General features: G+C 31.7%; 1 protein-coding gene across 1 annotated transcript; it reads left to right on the top strand.

The window, feature by feature from the left end:
- The first annotated feature begins 2,816 nt into the window (after positions 1-2,816).
- On the top strand, positions 2,817-4,656 carry LOC104781616 (lysM domain receptor-like kinase 3). Its single transcript, XM_010506331.3, has one exon. It carries the CDS (start codon positions 3,115-3,117, stop codon positions 4,468-4,470), a length of 1,356 nt encoding a protein of 451 aa, XP_010504633.2. The 5' UTR covers positions 2,817-3,114; the 3' UTR covers positions 4,471-4,656.
- Positions 4,657-12,886: the final 8,230 nt, after the last annotated feature.

Genomic DNA, 12,886 nt, shown 5'->3' on the forward strand with positions numbered 1-12,886 from the left:
GTCATGAAACACAAAGTATATAGGGTTGACTTACATGCGACCGTATTCGTTGGATGATCCATATGGAGACAATAATCAAGCTTATATGTTTATGTCAATTGTTGTTTGGCGGCTTGAGTTTTTCTTTGTTTTTGCCCAAAAAAAAAAGAAAGAGTTTTTCTTTGTTTATCTCGAATTTATAGTAACGTTGTGGTCGGCAAAAAACCTGCAAGTAGTATCTAATCCCAGCTCTATAAGAAAAAAATTCAGTCCCCATTGTCCCCCATATGCCATATACACTTAATAAGGGCTGGCCCTGACTTAAAGCTCGCAAAACAAGGGCTTTAGGTGCCAAATTATATAAACAAATTAAGGGGTATTATTTTCGAAAACGCTTCAGTAGTACAGTGGTTAAGTACCTCCTCTACTCTCATTCAGTGTCACAGTTTGAACCTTGGGAGTAGCAGATTTTGTAACATTTTTTTCCCAATGTTTGTTAATGGACAAAAAAAAAATTTGGCTTTAGGCAACAAAGTTAGTCGGCCGGCCCTGCACTTAATAATACAGTTTATTCTAAGTATAAATATCCATATACAAATCACAGTTGTATATATATTTTATAAAATTGTAAGTGAACAATAGATACTACGAAGAACATTCTCTACGGCGACACACTGGTTGTAGTCGTAATTTTTAATGATCAAGGGAATATTCAACGAATCAATTAGGGAATTACATCACAATCACCGAATCACGTGAATGGATAAAATATGGATAAATTGCACCTAGTAGCAATTTTTTTTGGCTCAAGCTAGGAAAGTTACATGTGTAATAATTACTTCAGAGACAACGTAAACGATATGCACCAAAAAAGAAAAAGACAACGTAAACGAATGGTTCAACTAAAACTTAATTAGTGTCGAACGCCAAGGTTGAAGCACAGTGTTGAATCAATAAATGTTTAACTAATCGGCTAATGAGCAGTAAATATTATCTTCTAAAAATATGCTAAATCCTCTATATATTAAAAGAAGCATTTTCACAAAAACGCAAACTCTAAATTGTGGCACTCACATAGCTTATGTATCTTGGTTAATAAATGTCTTTACTTCTCATTGTTATTTACATAAATATGCCACTGAAATATTATGAATCAATGTTTTTTTCTATTAGTTTTTAAAAATAAAAGATTTAATCAATTATTAAATCCAAAAATACATTTAATTATCATTTTTGTAACCTAATTACTTATTACAAGTAAACTACATTTCACAAACAAGAAAAAAAATTATTCATTTATTTATCACTTTTATCATTTTTTCATTGCATTTTTAAACTTATGATTAGTTTAAGTTAAATCAATTAGTTTAAAAATATTGTTTTTTATCTATTTGATGGTATAGTGATATAGCTATTTGATGGTATAGTGATATAGATAATAATGTGAAACATAAAGTATGTGAACTTGATATTTAGACACACAAAAAGACATAAAAACTTTCTAAACCACCTTAAAATTCTTTTCCAAGTTTAAATATTTCACGGGTGAAACATATGTTACAGAAAATAAACGCAAATTTGAATAAACGAAAAAAGCTTTACTTACATATTTTGTTTTATACAAACGAATCTTAAATCTCAAATAATAATTTGTTTTTTCTATTAGTTTTTGAAAATAAAAGATTTAATCAACTATTAAATCCAAAAATGCATTTAATTATCATTTTCGTAACCTATTTACTTATTAAAAGTAAATTACATTTCACAAACAAGAAAAAAAATTATTCATTTATTTATCACTTTTATCATTTTTCTCATTACATTTTTAAACTTATGATTAGTTTAAATTAAATCAATTAGTTTAAAATATTGCTTTATCTATTTGATGGTATAGTAATATAGATAATAATGACATAAAATATGTGAATTTGATTTTTAGTCACACAAAAAGATATCAAAACTTTCTAGACTACCTTAAAAAAAATTTCCAAGTTTAAATATTTCACGGTGAAACGTATTTTACAGAAAATAAACGCAAATTTGAATAAACGAAAAAAAAATTTACTTACATATTTTATTTTATACAAATGAATTTTAAATCTCAAATAATAATTTTATTTAGAATATTTTATTTAAATCGATTTATCTCGAACATAGTGCGGGTTGATACATGGTATAGTATTACACATGAAAGACTAGGAAAACCCTAAATTTATCGTTTTTTTTTTTCTGTCGGCATTTATTATTAATAATTTTGAACAAGTAAAATATTAGAAGAACAAAAAAAGAGGTAAAATCATCATGAAACGATGTCATCATTCACGTCACTTATACAGAAAACACTTTTGCAGCATTTTGTAGTTTTCTAGTGTGTTGTTCACATTATGGTCTCCGTGGCCGCTTTCCCCCCGTTTATCCGATCGGTTAAGGTAGATTTGTTTTCCAAAACAATTTATTTTTGTATATGTCATAGTTTTATTCTTTTCTTTTAACACGTCATATGTTATAGTTATATTCAAGTATAGCTAGGGATTTGACAAGATAAGGTAGAGATTTGTTATCGAATCCAACTTTAATAGTGCTTTCATTCATCAATGGAAGAGTTTTTGGCTAAATTCCATATATCTCTTTTCGTTGGAATCCACGCTTTGCTTAATTCCCCTACGAAGTGGAATTTGAACAGGATTTATGGAAACCACCACTGTCTTTAAGAGATCTACATAACTAAAGTAGTACATCACTAACCAATAGTAGTAGTATTATTTATCTCTCCACGCATGCCGAGGCCAACTCAAAAGTTTTCGGATTAGGACTATTAAAGAAGTTTGTGTATGTTAAAGTCAAAGAGGTTTCTTTATGAAAGTCGCCGTCTTTTCTCATAGATTCGACCTGGAAAATTAGATAAAACTGCAATTTCGAGTTTTTTTAATTAATCTTAATATAAATATCTAACAAAGACCAAACCCATAGAGGACAACAACAACAACAAAAAAAAAAAAAAGAGAAGACTTTTCCATTCAGACATCCGTGCCTCGCTATAATGCGCCTATCTCCGTGTCCGGTATCATACGCCTACATCCGTGCCATCTACAATGCGCTGGTCTCCGTGTGTCCGCCTCTCTTCTTCGCCGTCTAATGTCTGATCATCTTCTTCTAGGTCTAACTCTAACTCCGCAAATTCGAACTAAGAATTTTGTCTTAATGTGCAAAACCAAAATGGGAGTCAATGCCTCAGAGCCAAAACGAACACGATCACGATCACGATCGAGTCAATCAGAGAGGAGGCATCACCACCACCACCAGACTCCGTCATCAACGAGCACCTCAGGCACAACAACAACAACAACGACCTCAAATTCCAACAGAACAGTCAAAACCGGCGCCTCCTCTTCCTCCTCCTCCTCAGTCGCTAGTCGAACATCTCTCGCGAGTCTCCGTGAATCTTTACCAGAGAACCCTCACATATACAACGTCTCCGAGATCCGTGCGGCCACCAACAATTTCTTAGCTCATCGCTTGTCTTCATCCTCCTCCAAAGCCTCGTGGCGTTGCAATCTTAGAGGCAGAGAAGTAGTTGTGTTCCAGAGAAAGTTTAGACGAAGAATCGTCACGGAAGAGCTTAGAGATCGTCTTTCAGATATCTGCCGGAGCCACCACGGGAGCATAATCAATCTACTCGGCGCCTCTGTTTCCGGCGATCACATCTACTTAGTATACGAATACGTCAACGGAGCTTCTCTAGCTGATTGTTTGAGAAACCCTAAGAACCCTAATTTCACAGTTTTATCTAATTGGACTTCACGGATTCAAATCGCGACGGATCTAGCTCACGGACTCGATTACATCCACAACAAGACCGGTTTAAAGATCGAGAACTTGGTTCACAACCACATCAAGAGCTCGGCGGTGATCGTGACGGAGCCTGATTTCAACGCCAAGATCTGTCACTTCGGAACCGCGCAGCTCTGCGGCGAAACAGACGAAACGACGCCGGAGAGAGACGAATCGAGAAACTCGAGGCGATCCGATAGCAGAGCGATCAGATTCGAAGGGGTGAGAGGTTACATGTCGCCGGAGTTTCAAAATTCTGGAACGGCGACGCAGAAATCAGACGTGTACGCTTTCGGAGTCATGATGCTGGAGCTACTCTCAGGCGAGGAGCCGTTGAAGTACAGGTATGATAAATCCACAGGAGATTTCGAACGGACGTCGGTGATTGAAACGGCGAGAGCGGCGATCGAGGACGGGGATGGGGATAGAGAGGGGAGAGTGAGGAGGTGGATGGATGGGAGATTGGGGGATTCGTTTCCAGTGACGGTGGTGGAGAAATTATCGAGGTTGGCGTTGGATTGTGTTGAGGAGGATCCGGTGAATAGGCCGGAGATGGGAAGAGTCGCCGGGAAAATATCACAATTGTATTTGGAATCGGAGAAATGGTCGGCGAATATGAAACGGCCAACTGATATCACCGTCTCCTTCGCTCCCAGATGAATGAATGGGAATCTTTTTTTTATTATTTATTTTATTTTTTTCCAGAAATTTGTATATTCGTTAATTTAAGTAAGTAGGATTATCTAAAAAAAATTTCCAATTTAATGATTGATTTGGTTGTAATCACGACGACCTTCGTTTGAAGATTGTTGAAGAGTAAGTAACACTACTGTAGTTTTTTTTTTCTTTTTTTTGTTTGTGTTCGTGGGGCATGAAAGAGAGACCAATACTACTACTAGTAGTTACACTGTTTGGAAATTAAATTCCATATCAAGTTTCCAAACGTCAAAACGATGAAGAAAAGGTTGGTACTTGGTAATGGAATCTGCTTTAGAGTCGTGTAATCATCACTCAGAATCATGTCTACTACTAAGTTTCTGACTTTTCTGACTTCTTTTAAAACATTTGAGATTTTAGTTGACGATATAGGCAATCTGAAAAAAGGGGAAAACAAAAAAAAAGTTACAGATCTGGCTCAGTCAACATAATATGGGCTATTGAATAGGTCTTGATACTTACTGGGCTTCATTCTCTTAGTGCCCCAATAATCTTTTCATTGTTAGCTAGCTACTCTCGGACACAGGTGAGCCTCTTTTGTAAAGAAGACATGCTTGGGTAGGTAAAATTATATGAGTCAACTGGCGAATTATAAAAACTTTGGTGTAAAAGAAAAAGATAAGACAATTCATGAAAAATTAAAGAAAGGAGGAAGGAGAAAAAAGGGAAGAGAATGAGAGGTCAAGTCAACACAAGTCCACATCACACATCACTTCACACACAAAAGCATACAAACTGTCTTGTCTTGTCAAATCATTTTGCATCTCGACAAAAATCTTACTCCCACACATAATACACACTTATACATCAAACACACATATATATATATATATGCACATATATGTGTGCTCATTTTATCACTGAATTTATTTTTTTAGAGCTGTTTTTGGTAGACAAGACGACGCTCTGGCTGCTTTGATATAAATTAAGCAATAATAATATCCTTAATCAATTATAGTTAATAACAACTCTTTGAAGTTTGTATGTATGTGTATATATAAGAGTTGAAGACTGTAAACGTGGTTAGACAGGAAGACTAATTCGCTCAGTAGTGTTAGGGCTACGTTTTGAAGGACACATTAAACTGTTTCCCGGGAAGTTTAAACATATGGATTAGTCAATATATATATAAACACTATTGGAAAGCGTTTTACCATGTTAGTTTGATTGGAAGCAATATGGAGATGTGGAAGTAAAGGTTTTGCTGGATAATTGACTGCGATGTGAGAAAAACGAAGTTATAGCTGCAATGAAAAATCAATCGTCTTTTAGATCTAAATCATTATCTAACCATATATATATTAGAGTGATCGATTTTGTATTTAGTAGGAGTATTTTACTATTTTGTTCAAGTAGTTTCGGATGCAAACCCTCTATAAAGAAAAAGGTAGTTTCGGTTCAAATAAATCAATCGAGTAAAAAAGTTGGACGGATAGTTCGCAATTAGCTTGGTGAAACAGTGATAAAATAATACGGCCACGTACGTTCTATTTAATTTTAAAACAACCACCGTTTCAGATAGTATTGAATGATAGATCTTCTCTTCATAAATAAGGTAAGACTTTTGAACAGCGATCTATAGAATTTTAAAAATCAAAAACTTATAGACAAATAGACTTGGAAAAAAAAGGCAAGTAAACTTATATATTTGATATTAATAATATATATGCTTGTTCAATTTTTTTTTTTTTTTTTTTTGCATGCATGCAATTGATTAGAAAGTTGAGAGAAGCTTTCATCGAGAAGAGTAGGTGCCATGGAGGTGTACAGATAGGGTAATAACAGCCTTTTGGAAACAAGAACATTATTGTAGTACATGACCACTCTAAGAGATTTCGTTCTATGTTTTAACTTTTAACTGTTGAAGTAAATCTTCTTCTTTCCTCCACACAAAGAGCAGTTACGAATTACTGTTTCACCGCCTGTCTTCTTTTTTTTGTTCTTTCTTTCTTAAGATTACTTTCTTTATCATATAGTATTCATTATATACAATCCTTAACAACCACTTCTTCTGTCTATGCCACAATACTTAGCGGCAGAACTGGAAGCTCCAGCTTTTCTTGTCTCTTTCTTCCCCACACAAAAGCTTACATATATATATATATATATAATATTTATTCGAGTATTCTAAATGAAATGATAGTAATTATATCATAGTAAGTAGATTAATTTCTTTTTTCATTTATTGTCATCTGACCACAGTCTATAAGTAATATAAGCACGAGTCCTTTCTTTGTATATCTCTAATCTCTGACAGTCGAAATGCCTCTAGCTATTTCTCTGTATTTAACAATGGTTTCCCTTCTCGGTGATCCGGTTTCAAGACAGTAGAACAGAAGTTATGTTTGTATAATGTATATAAAAATGTTTTTGTTTACAAATTATTAATTGGATGACCCATATATGGCCCAAGTCGTTGACTAAGTGAACATGAAAAGAAGTCTCCATTTGACCTCTATAATAGCATTATGGCAGATGACAAAATCTTTGAGATAAAAGGAAACTTATCACTTTTCTTCTAACTAAGAAAAACATTCTGACTTATTGAACCATTGTTTCTTGAATTCAGAATCTGTCTTTAGGTGTTGATCTTGGAAACATACTGTAGAGGCAAACACAGACTCAGCAACTTATTGAAGAAATTAAATATATATTGAGGTTTTGAAACACAAACTCACCAAGCCGATCCAGAGGATATATGTTATGATACTTAGCATATATAATATTTGTTGACATGTATTCAGTACTTTAATCTTACTTGTAGCCAGAAATGTATTGCTCTAATCTAGTTGATCTCTTGTGTGTGTATATACAGGCGTTAGTTGATCTCTAAGGTATTACTACTAATTTAATGAAATAAAATGAAAATATGATACATAACGAATGGGTATGCAATCATGTGTGGCATGTGTGAAAGAGATGATACATTCAAACATGTCCATATTCTTTATTAGTTCATACTTCATACCCATTCGTTAGTTATTAACTGTTCATGAACAGTTAATATCACTTTGGCTACTTACAAGTTACAAATGTATATTTTAAGTTTGCGCAAAACTAATACACTACTTAACCTTTGGGAAAAATTGTAAATAATTCCCTTGATCTTGTAAGGTAACATAAAAGTTAAATTATCAGGAAATATGACGATAAATTTTAGCTGGTCACAACTCACAACAAAATTACCTTACCAAAAAAAAAACTCACAACAAAATTACCTTACCAAAAAAAAACTCACAACAAAATTAATAAAATAAATAAAAGCAAGTAAATAACTAAAAGTATCTTTTAGGAAGTAATTTATATTAGCTGTCTATGACTGATAGTCTGATATACGTGTAGCGAGTTGTAAAATCAGTTATGAACTGTTCCAAATAGAAACACTGAGTTAATAATAATGATTTATTAGTAGTAATTTAAATTTCTCAACACATATATAATAATGTTAATCATCGCTTTGTCGCTGAGAATGTGAATTCATTTCTATTGGTTTGATGGACATGTCTCTTTTATTTCACTTCTTAACTTTATATTCACATTGATTATTGTAGATATATAGTAGAAATTAATTAGATAGGAGATTTTAGTTAAACAAGCAATAAAAAGTGAAATGTCATCCATGAAATTAATCATGTCGGTACGACGTGTAATTTGATGGCAATGAGGAAATCAATATGTGTAATTTAGCTTTCCGTGCTGATTGATCTGATGGGCAAAAATCATCTGAAAATGTCAATTGTTTAAAAGGTTCACTAAGCTTGACAGTAATTTAAGAAGATTCTCTATTTGACAAAGAAAATAATCACAATAATCTTTAATGTATCATAAAATATTGATTACAAAAGTGAATGAAAAAAAATAAAAAATCTAGTAAAGATATCAGAAAGCAAAACCCTAGGATCCGGTCATCCGAGGGTCCCACTGAAAGTAAATCTTTATAATTATATATTATATATATGTGAGGTGTGACATATGTATTGATATTATAGAATTCTCATAATTTTTTAAATATTTACCATTTTATGCACGAGAAAGCATTTCCATACCAAAGGTGGGTCGAAGAAAAGAAGAATAAGAAAATGTATTGTTATTTTTTTCTTGAAAGAGAAAAAGAAGAGCAGAGAGAGAGAGAGACTGAAAAGACAAGACAAACGTCAAATCGGATCTCTTTCTTATCGTACGACTGCCAGTGCTCTTCTTGTGTTGTCACCATTTTTTTCACTAATATATTTTCAAGTTTTTTCTCAACCATAACACAAATAAAAAACCAATGTATATTACAGATTTGGAAAAAAGAACAGTTTCTTTCTTTCTTTATTTTTTTATGTCAAAGCAAAATATGGAAATCATAAGGAAATATTTATTTCATCCCGCACGACGCACGTGTGGTTCCAGACTGACCTTATTATAGTGTAGTACTAGTACCATTTTGAAGAATATTTCAGTGGAGAAGGACCGAGATTGACGGTCCATCCATCGGATGGGAAAACCATCGTAACAAAATATAATGAAATTTTTTTCAACAAAAGAAAAAATCACAATATAAGTACGTTATTAAACATCCACACATGAATACATGATAAACCAAAATTTTAAACATATGCTTCAATACTATTTCTCTTCTTCATGGAGATAGGTAGATCTTTTTTCCTTTTTTTTATTCACTAGAGATATATAGTTTAATGATAAAAAAAAAGAGAATAATATAACTAAATGTTCTCAGTGTAATCAACAAAATAACATTATTGATGCACGAAACAGAATGTTATAATTTGGTTGAACTTCTCATCTATTGGTCACTCCAATCCAAATGTGTTAACGGTATAATCAATTAGGATTTAGGAATTATATATATGGTTGTTATTTGTATACATATTAAAATTAGTAATTATAAGTTTATTCTGACTTCATCAAGTAAACATGCTTACGAATTTTAATCGAAGTGGTTTATTAAATTTGCATTTAGATTGAGTGTTCTGTTAATGTTTTTAAGAGAGACTACAAGTTACCAAACAAAGAGAGAATATTACAGCGGGCCGACAGAAGGACCCTATCAACCCGGCTGACACGCATCCCCATGCCCTTCGACTCTCCTCCACCGATTTCATATATTTACATTATTTATTTATTTTACTTATCTCACCTGTATTATTTAGTTTCTGCCTATTAATTTGCAACCATATTTGATTAACTCTGCCGCCACCGCATCATGAAAAATATTATCAGTTTATATTATTATTATTTGTTTTCGTTATTAATAATCTTATATTAATAATCTTATGGAATTTTTTAAGAAGAAACACTGAAAATGAAAAAAAGGAAGAACATGTGGACTGGAACAGAGAGTTATTATGTAAGAAAATTTTAATCTGATTACATTTTTTTTTTCTTTTCACTTTTGGTCTTTTGGAAGATGACCAAAATTTGTTAGACCGTAGTTTGTACTTACCGCCATCGTTTCATTTGTTGGATTCAACATACATGTATAAGTATGATGCATGTTGTTATACTTATACATGTTGTTGATGGTCTCATAAAATTATAATAATTTTAGATGATTTTTTTTTCGTCCTTTGTAACATAAACATATAACATCATGGACGTGAGGACTTATATTTTTTGTTTCGGTTAGAGAACGCTTTATTTCGATTGATTAAATCAACGTACTTCCAAGTCAGAACCTCATCATTTACGTTCTTTTCGAAATCCTAATTTATTTATTTTTTGAAAATCAAAAATCCTAATTTATTAGCTTGTGGAAATAATAAGAGATTATTTATGTAGGATAAAAAGTGGGGAAACAAGAGAAGAGACGGTCAGAAACGGACCAACGGTCAAACACCAAACCATCAAATCACATTCACTAAGTTAGTACACTTGCGACTTCAGTGGTTTTGCCTTAACGAATTAGGCCAATGTTCTTATCCATCACCGTCCTCCTGTCCAATTTACCATTTTATCCCATCTTTACATACTCTCTTTAATATTTGGGAAGTACATGACTTATTTTTAGTAGACCATATAATAGTTATATAGGTCATTAGTTGGTTATAAAATTGACATATTAATAATTTAAGTATAACATTTGATAATATTTACGGGTCTACTTTGATTATTGTTAGATCCTGTATCACTTATTTATTCAATTATTCATAATTAATTATTAATTATTAATAATAGCAATAGCAATGAATCCACTTTAAGCCTAATCGGAAATACTAATAGCATTTGAAGGAATAAAAAATGATATACACAAATGAAACAAAATATTTTAACTCGAGAAATCTTCCGAGTTCGGTAACCCTAAACATAAAAACTGTGATTTTTGTCAAACTAAACAATATTTCGATCTTACTTAACAATATATACTCTACTTCTATATACTATTTAAGGAAATTTAACAAATTTAAATATCTCCCGATTTAAATAGGATTAACTCTAGAGACCCCTTCGACGGCCAAAAATATGTAAAATTAAAAATACCACTTACACATAGTCTACACAATTTTTTATAATAGATATATGAGTCCAGTACATAGTTTTTTTAGACTATATAATAGATATATAAGTCACTAATTGGTTATAAAATTAAAACATTAATCATTTTAGTTGTATTTAAGTGTATCATTTGTATAATTTACCTTTGCGGGTTTGCTTGATAATCGAGATTCGAGATCGAAATTGATAGGGTTCGCTTGATAATCAAGATTTATAGGGTTCACTTGGTAATCAAGATTTATAGGGTTTACATAATAAACCCTTGCCATTTTAACAAATATCATATCTAAAAGTTATTATTTGTAATATGTACAATTTAAATATCATATTACAATTTATAGTTATATGTACTTTTTCCTCAGAAACAGATGCATATCTTATTTACATATTCTATTATTATTTACCAATTAAAATGTAGTTAGTTTTATAATAAAATAAGTTATAAACTTATAATTCGGTTTAAATGTAAAATATCAAAGTTATAGGATGATATTGTTTAATGCTAAAAAATATATCAAATAAAAATATTTAAATTTGTTGTATAAATAAAATTTAACCTGTATTATAGCGCGGATACTAATCTAGTATATAATTATAAACTAAAATTACATTAACAATTTGCTACGCATGCATATGGGCACGAATAGTAATCATGGTTGGTCTGTTTTTTCAGCGATAAATGTGGTGAATGCTTTCAGAAAATTAAAGTTTTATAGATGTATCGTGCCGCGTATACTATTACGCGACGATGGCACACATATAAATGCGACACACGCAATCTAAAACATTATTCATGTAAATATGACCGATCCAAACAATTATATCCCCTTTAAGTTTTAATTTTAAGAATAATTGGTCGAAATATCCTTACCATTTTAGTTCAACATTTAAATGTTTTGACGACCGCATCCCCATATATTAAATGCACTAACACCAATATTATTTTGCAAGTTTGTTTTTAACTACAAACATTCGGAATCTATCAAATTTCTATCAACTTTGTTATCGGTTGATCAACAATTTGATAGTCCATCTTCAACAGTACATATTTCAACAAATATATATATATATATATATATATGTAAAAAAGATGAGTATTATTTGGAAAAATCATATTGTTGAACTGAAGTATTCCTATTGATTTTCGATGTTTCCATATTTTATTTGAAACCCACTTACATTATTCTTTGGTATTTTTCTAAAACACATTTTTTGTGCATCGAGATCACTCATTTTGTTAGCAAGTACCTTAAATTAGGTGATGCACGAATCCCATGTATACATGGTTTTATGTACTGTATAATAGTATGTCGTTGATTGAGTTTAACATATGCCGTGAACCAAGCCAAAAAGATAGTTGTTAAATGGTCTTTTATTGGTTTTATTTTCCTCGCAACAAATTAAAGTACGTGATTATGTATACGACTAAGTGTTACGTGATACATAAGGTTGGTTTATCTGGCTGGGGTCTTATTAGCTAGTCGGCAGCTAATGATATTTTCTCATATAATCATATTAATAAATACTTACTAATTAGTTTCTCTCTCTATCTTTTTAATTTTTAAACTAATAAACAAAACTAAATCATCTATCCTCTTTAATATTTGATTGCCCCCAAATGGATTCGTCCCATACTTCTATGTTTTAACAAACCCTTTTCCCACTTTGTCATCTTCCTATATGAGTAAATTCCTCTAAACTCTAATTGCTGATTTGATTCTGATGACAAAAAAAACAAATAATCAAATAGACAAATACTACAAAACTCCAAATTGCTCCTAGCCAATATATAAAAGGCGCACACACGTCGACATTGATCATTTTAATATAAATTAATTCGAGACCCCCCGGTCCGCCCATT

This window comes from Camelina sativa, chromosome 4 (assembly GCF_030686135.1).
Source record: "Camelina sativa cultivar CO46 ecotype springtype chromosome 4, ASM3068613v1".
NCBI classification, from domain to species: domain Eukaryota; kingdom Viridiplantae; phylum Streptophyta; class Magnoliopsida; order Brassicales; family Brassicaceae; genus Camelina; species Camelina sativa.

Excerpts from the sequence above, each read along its gene's own strand:
- LOC104781616 (XM_010506331.3), top strand. The coding sequence starts at position 3,115 with ATGTCTGATCATCTTCTTCTAGGTCTAACTCTAACTCCGCAAATTCGA.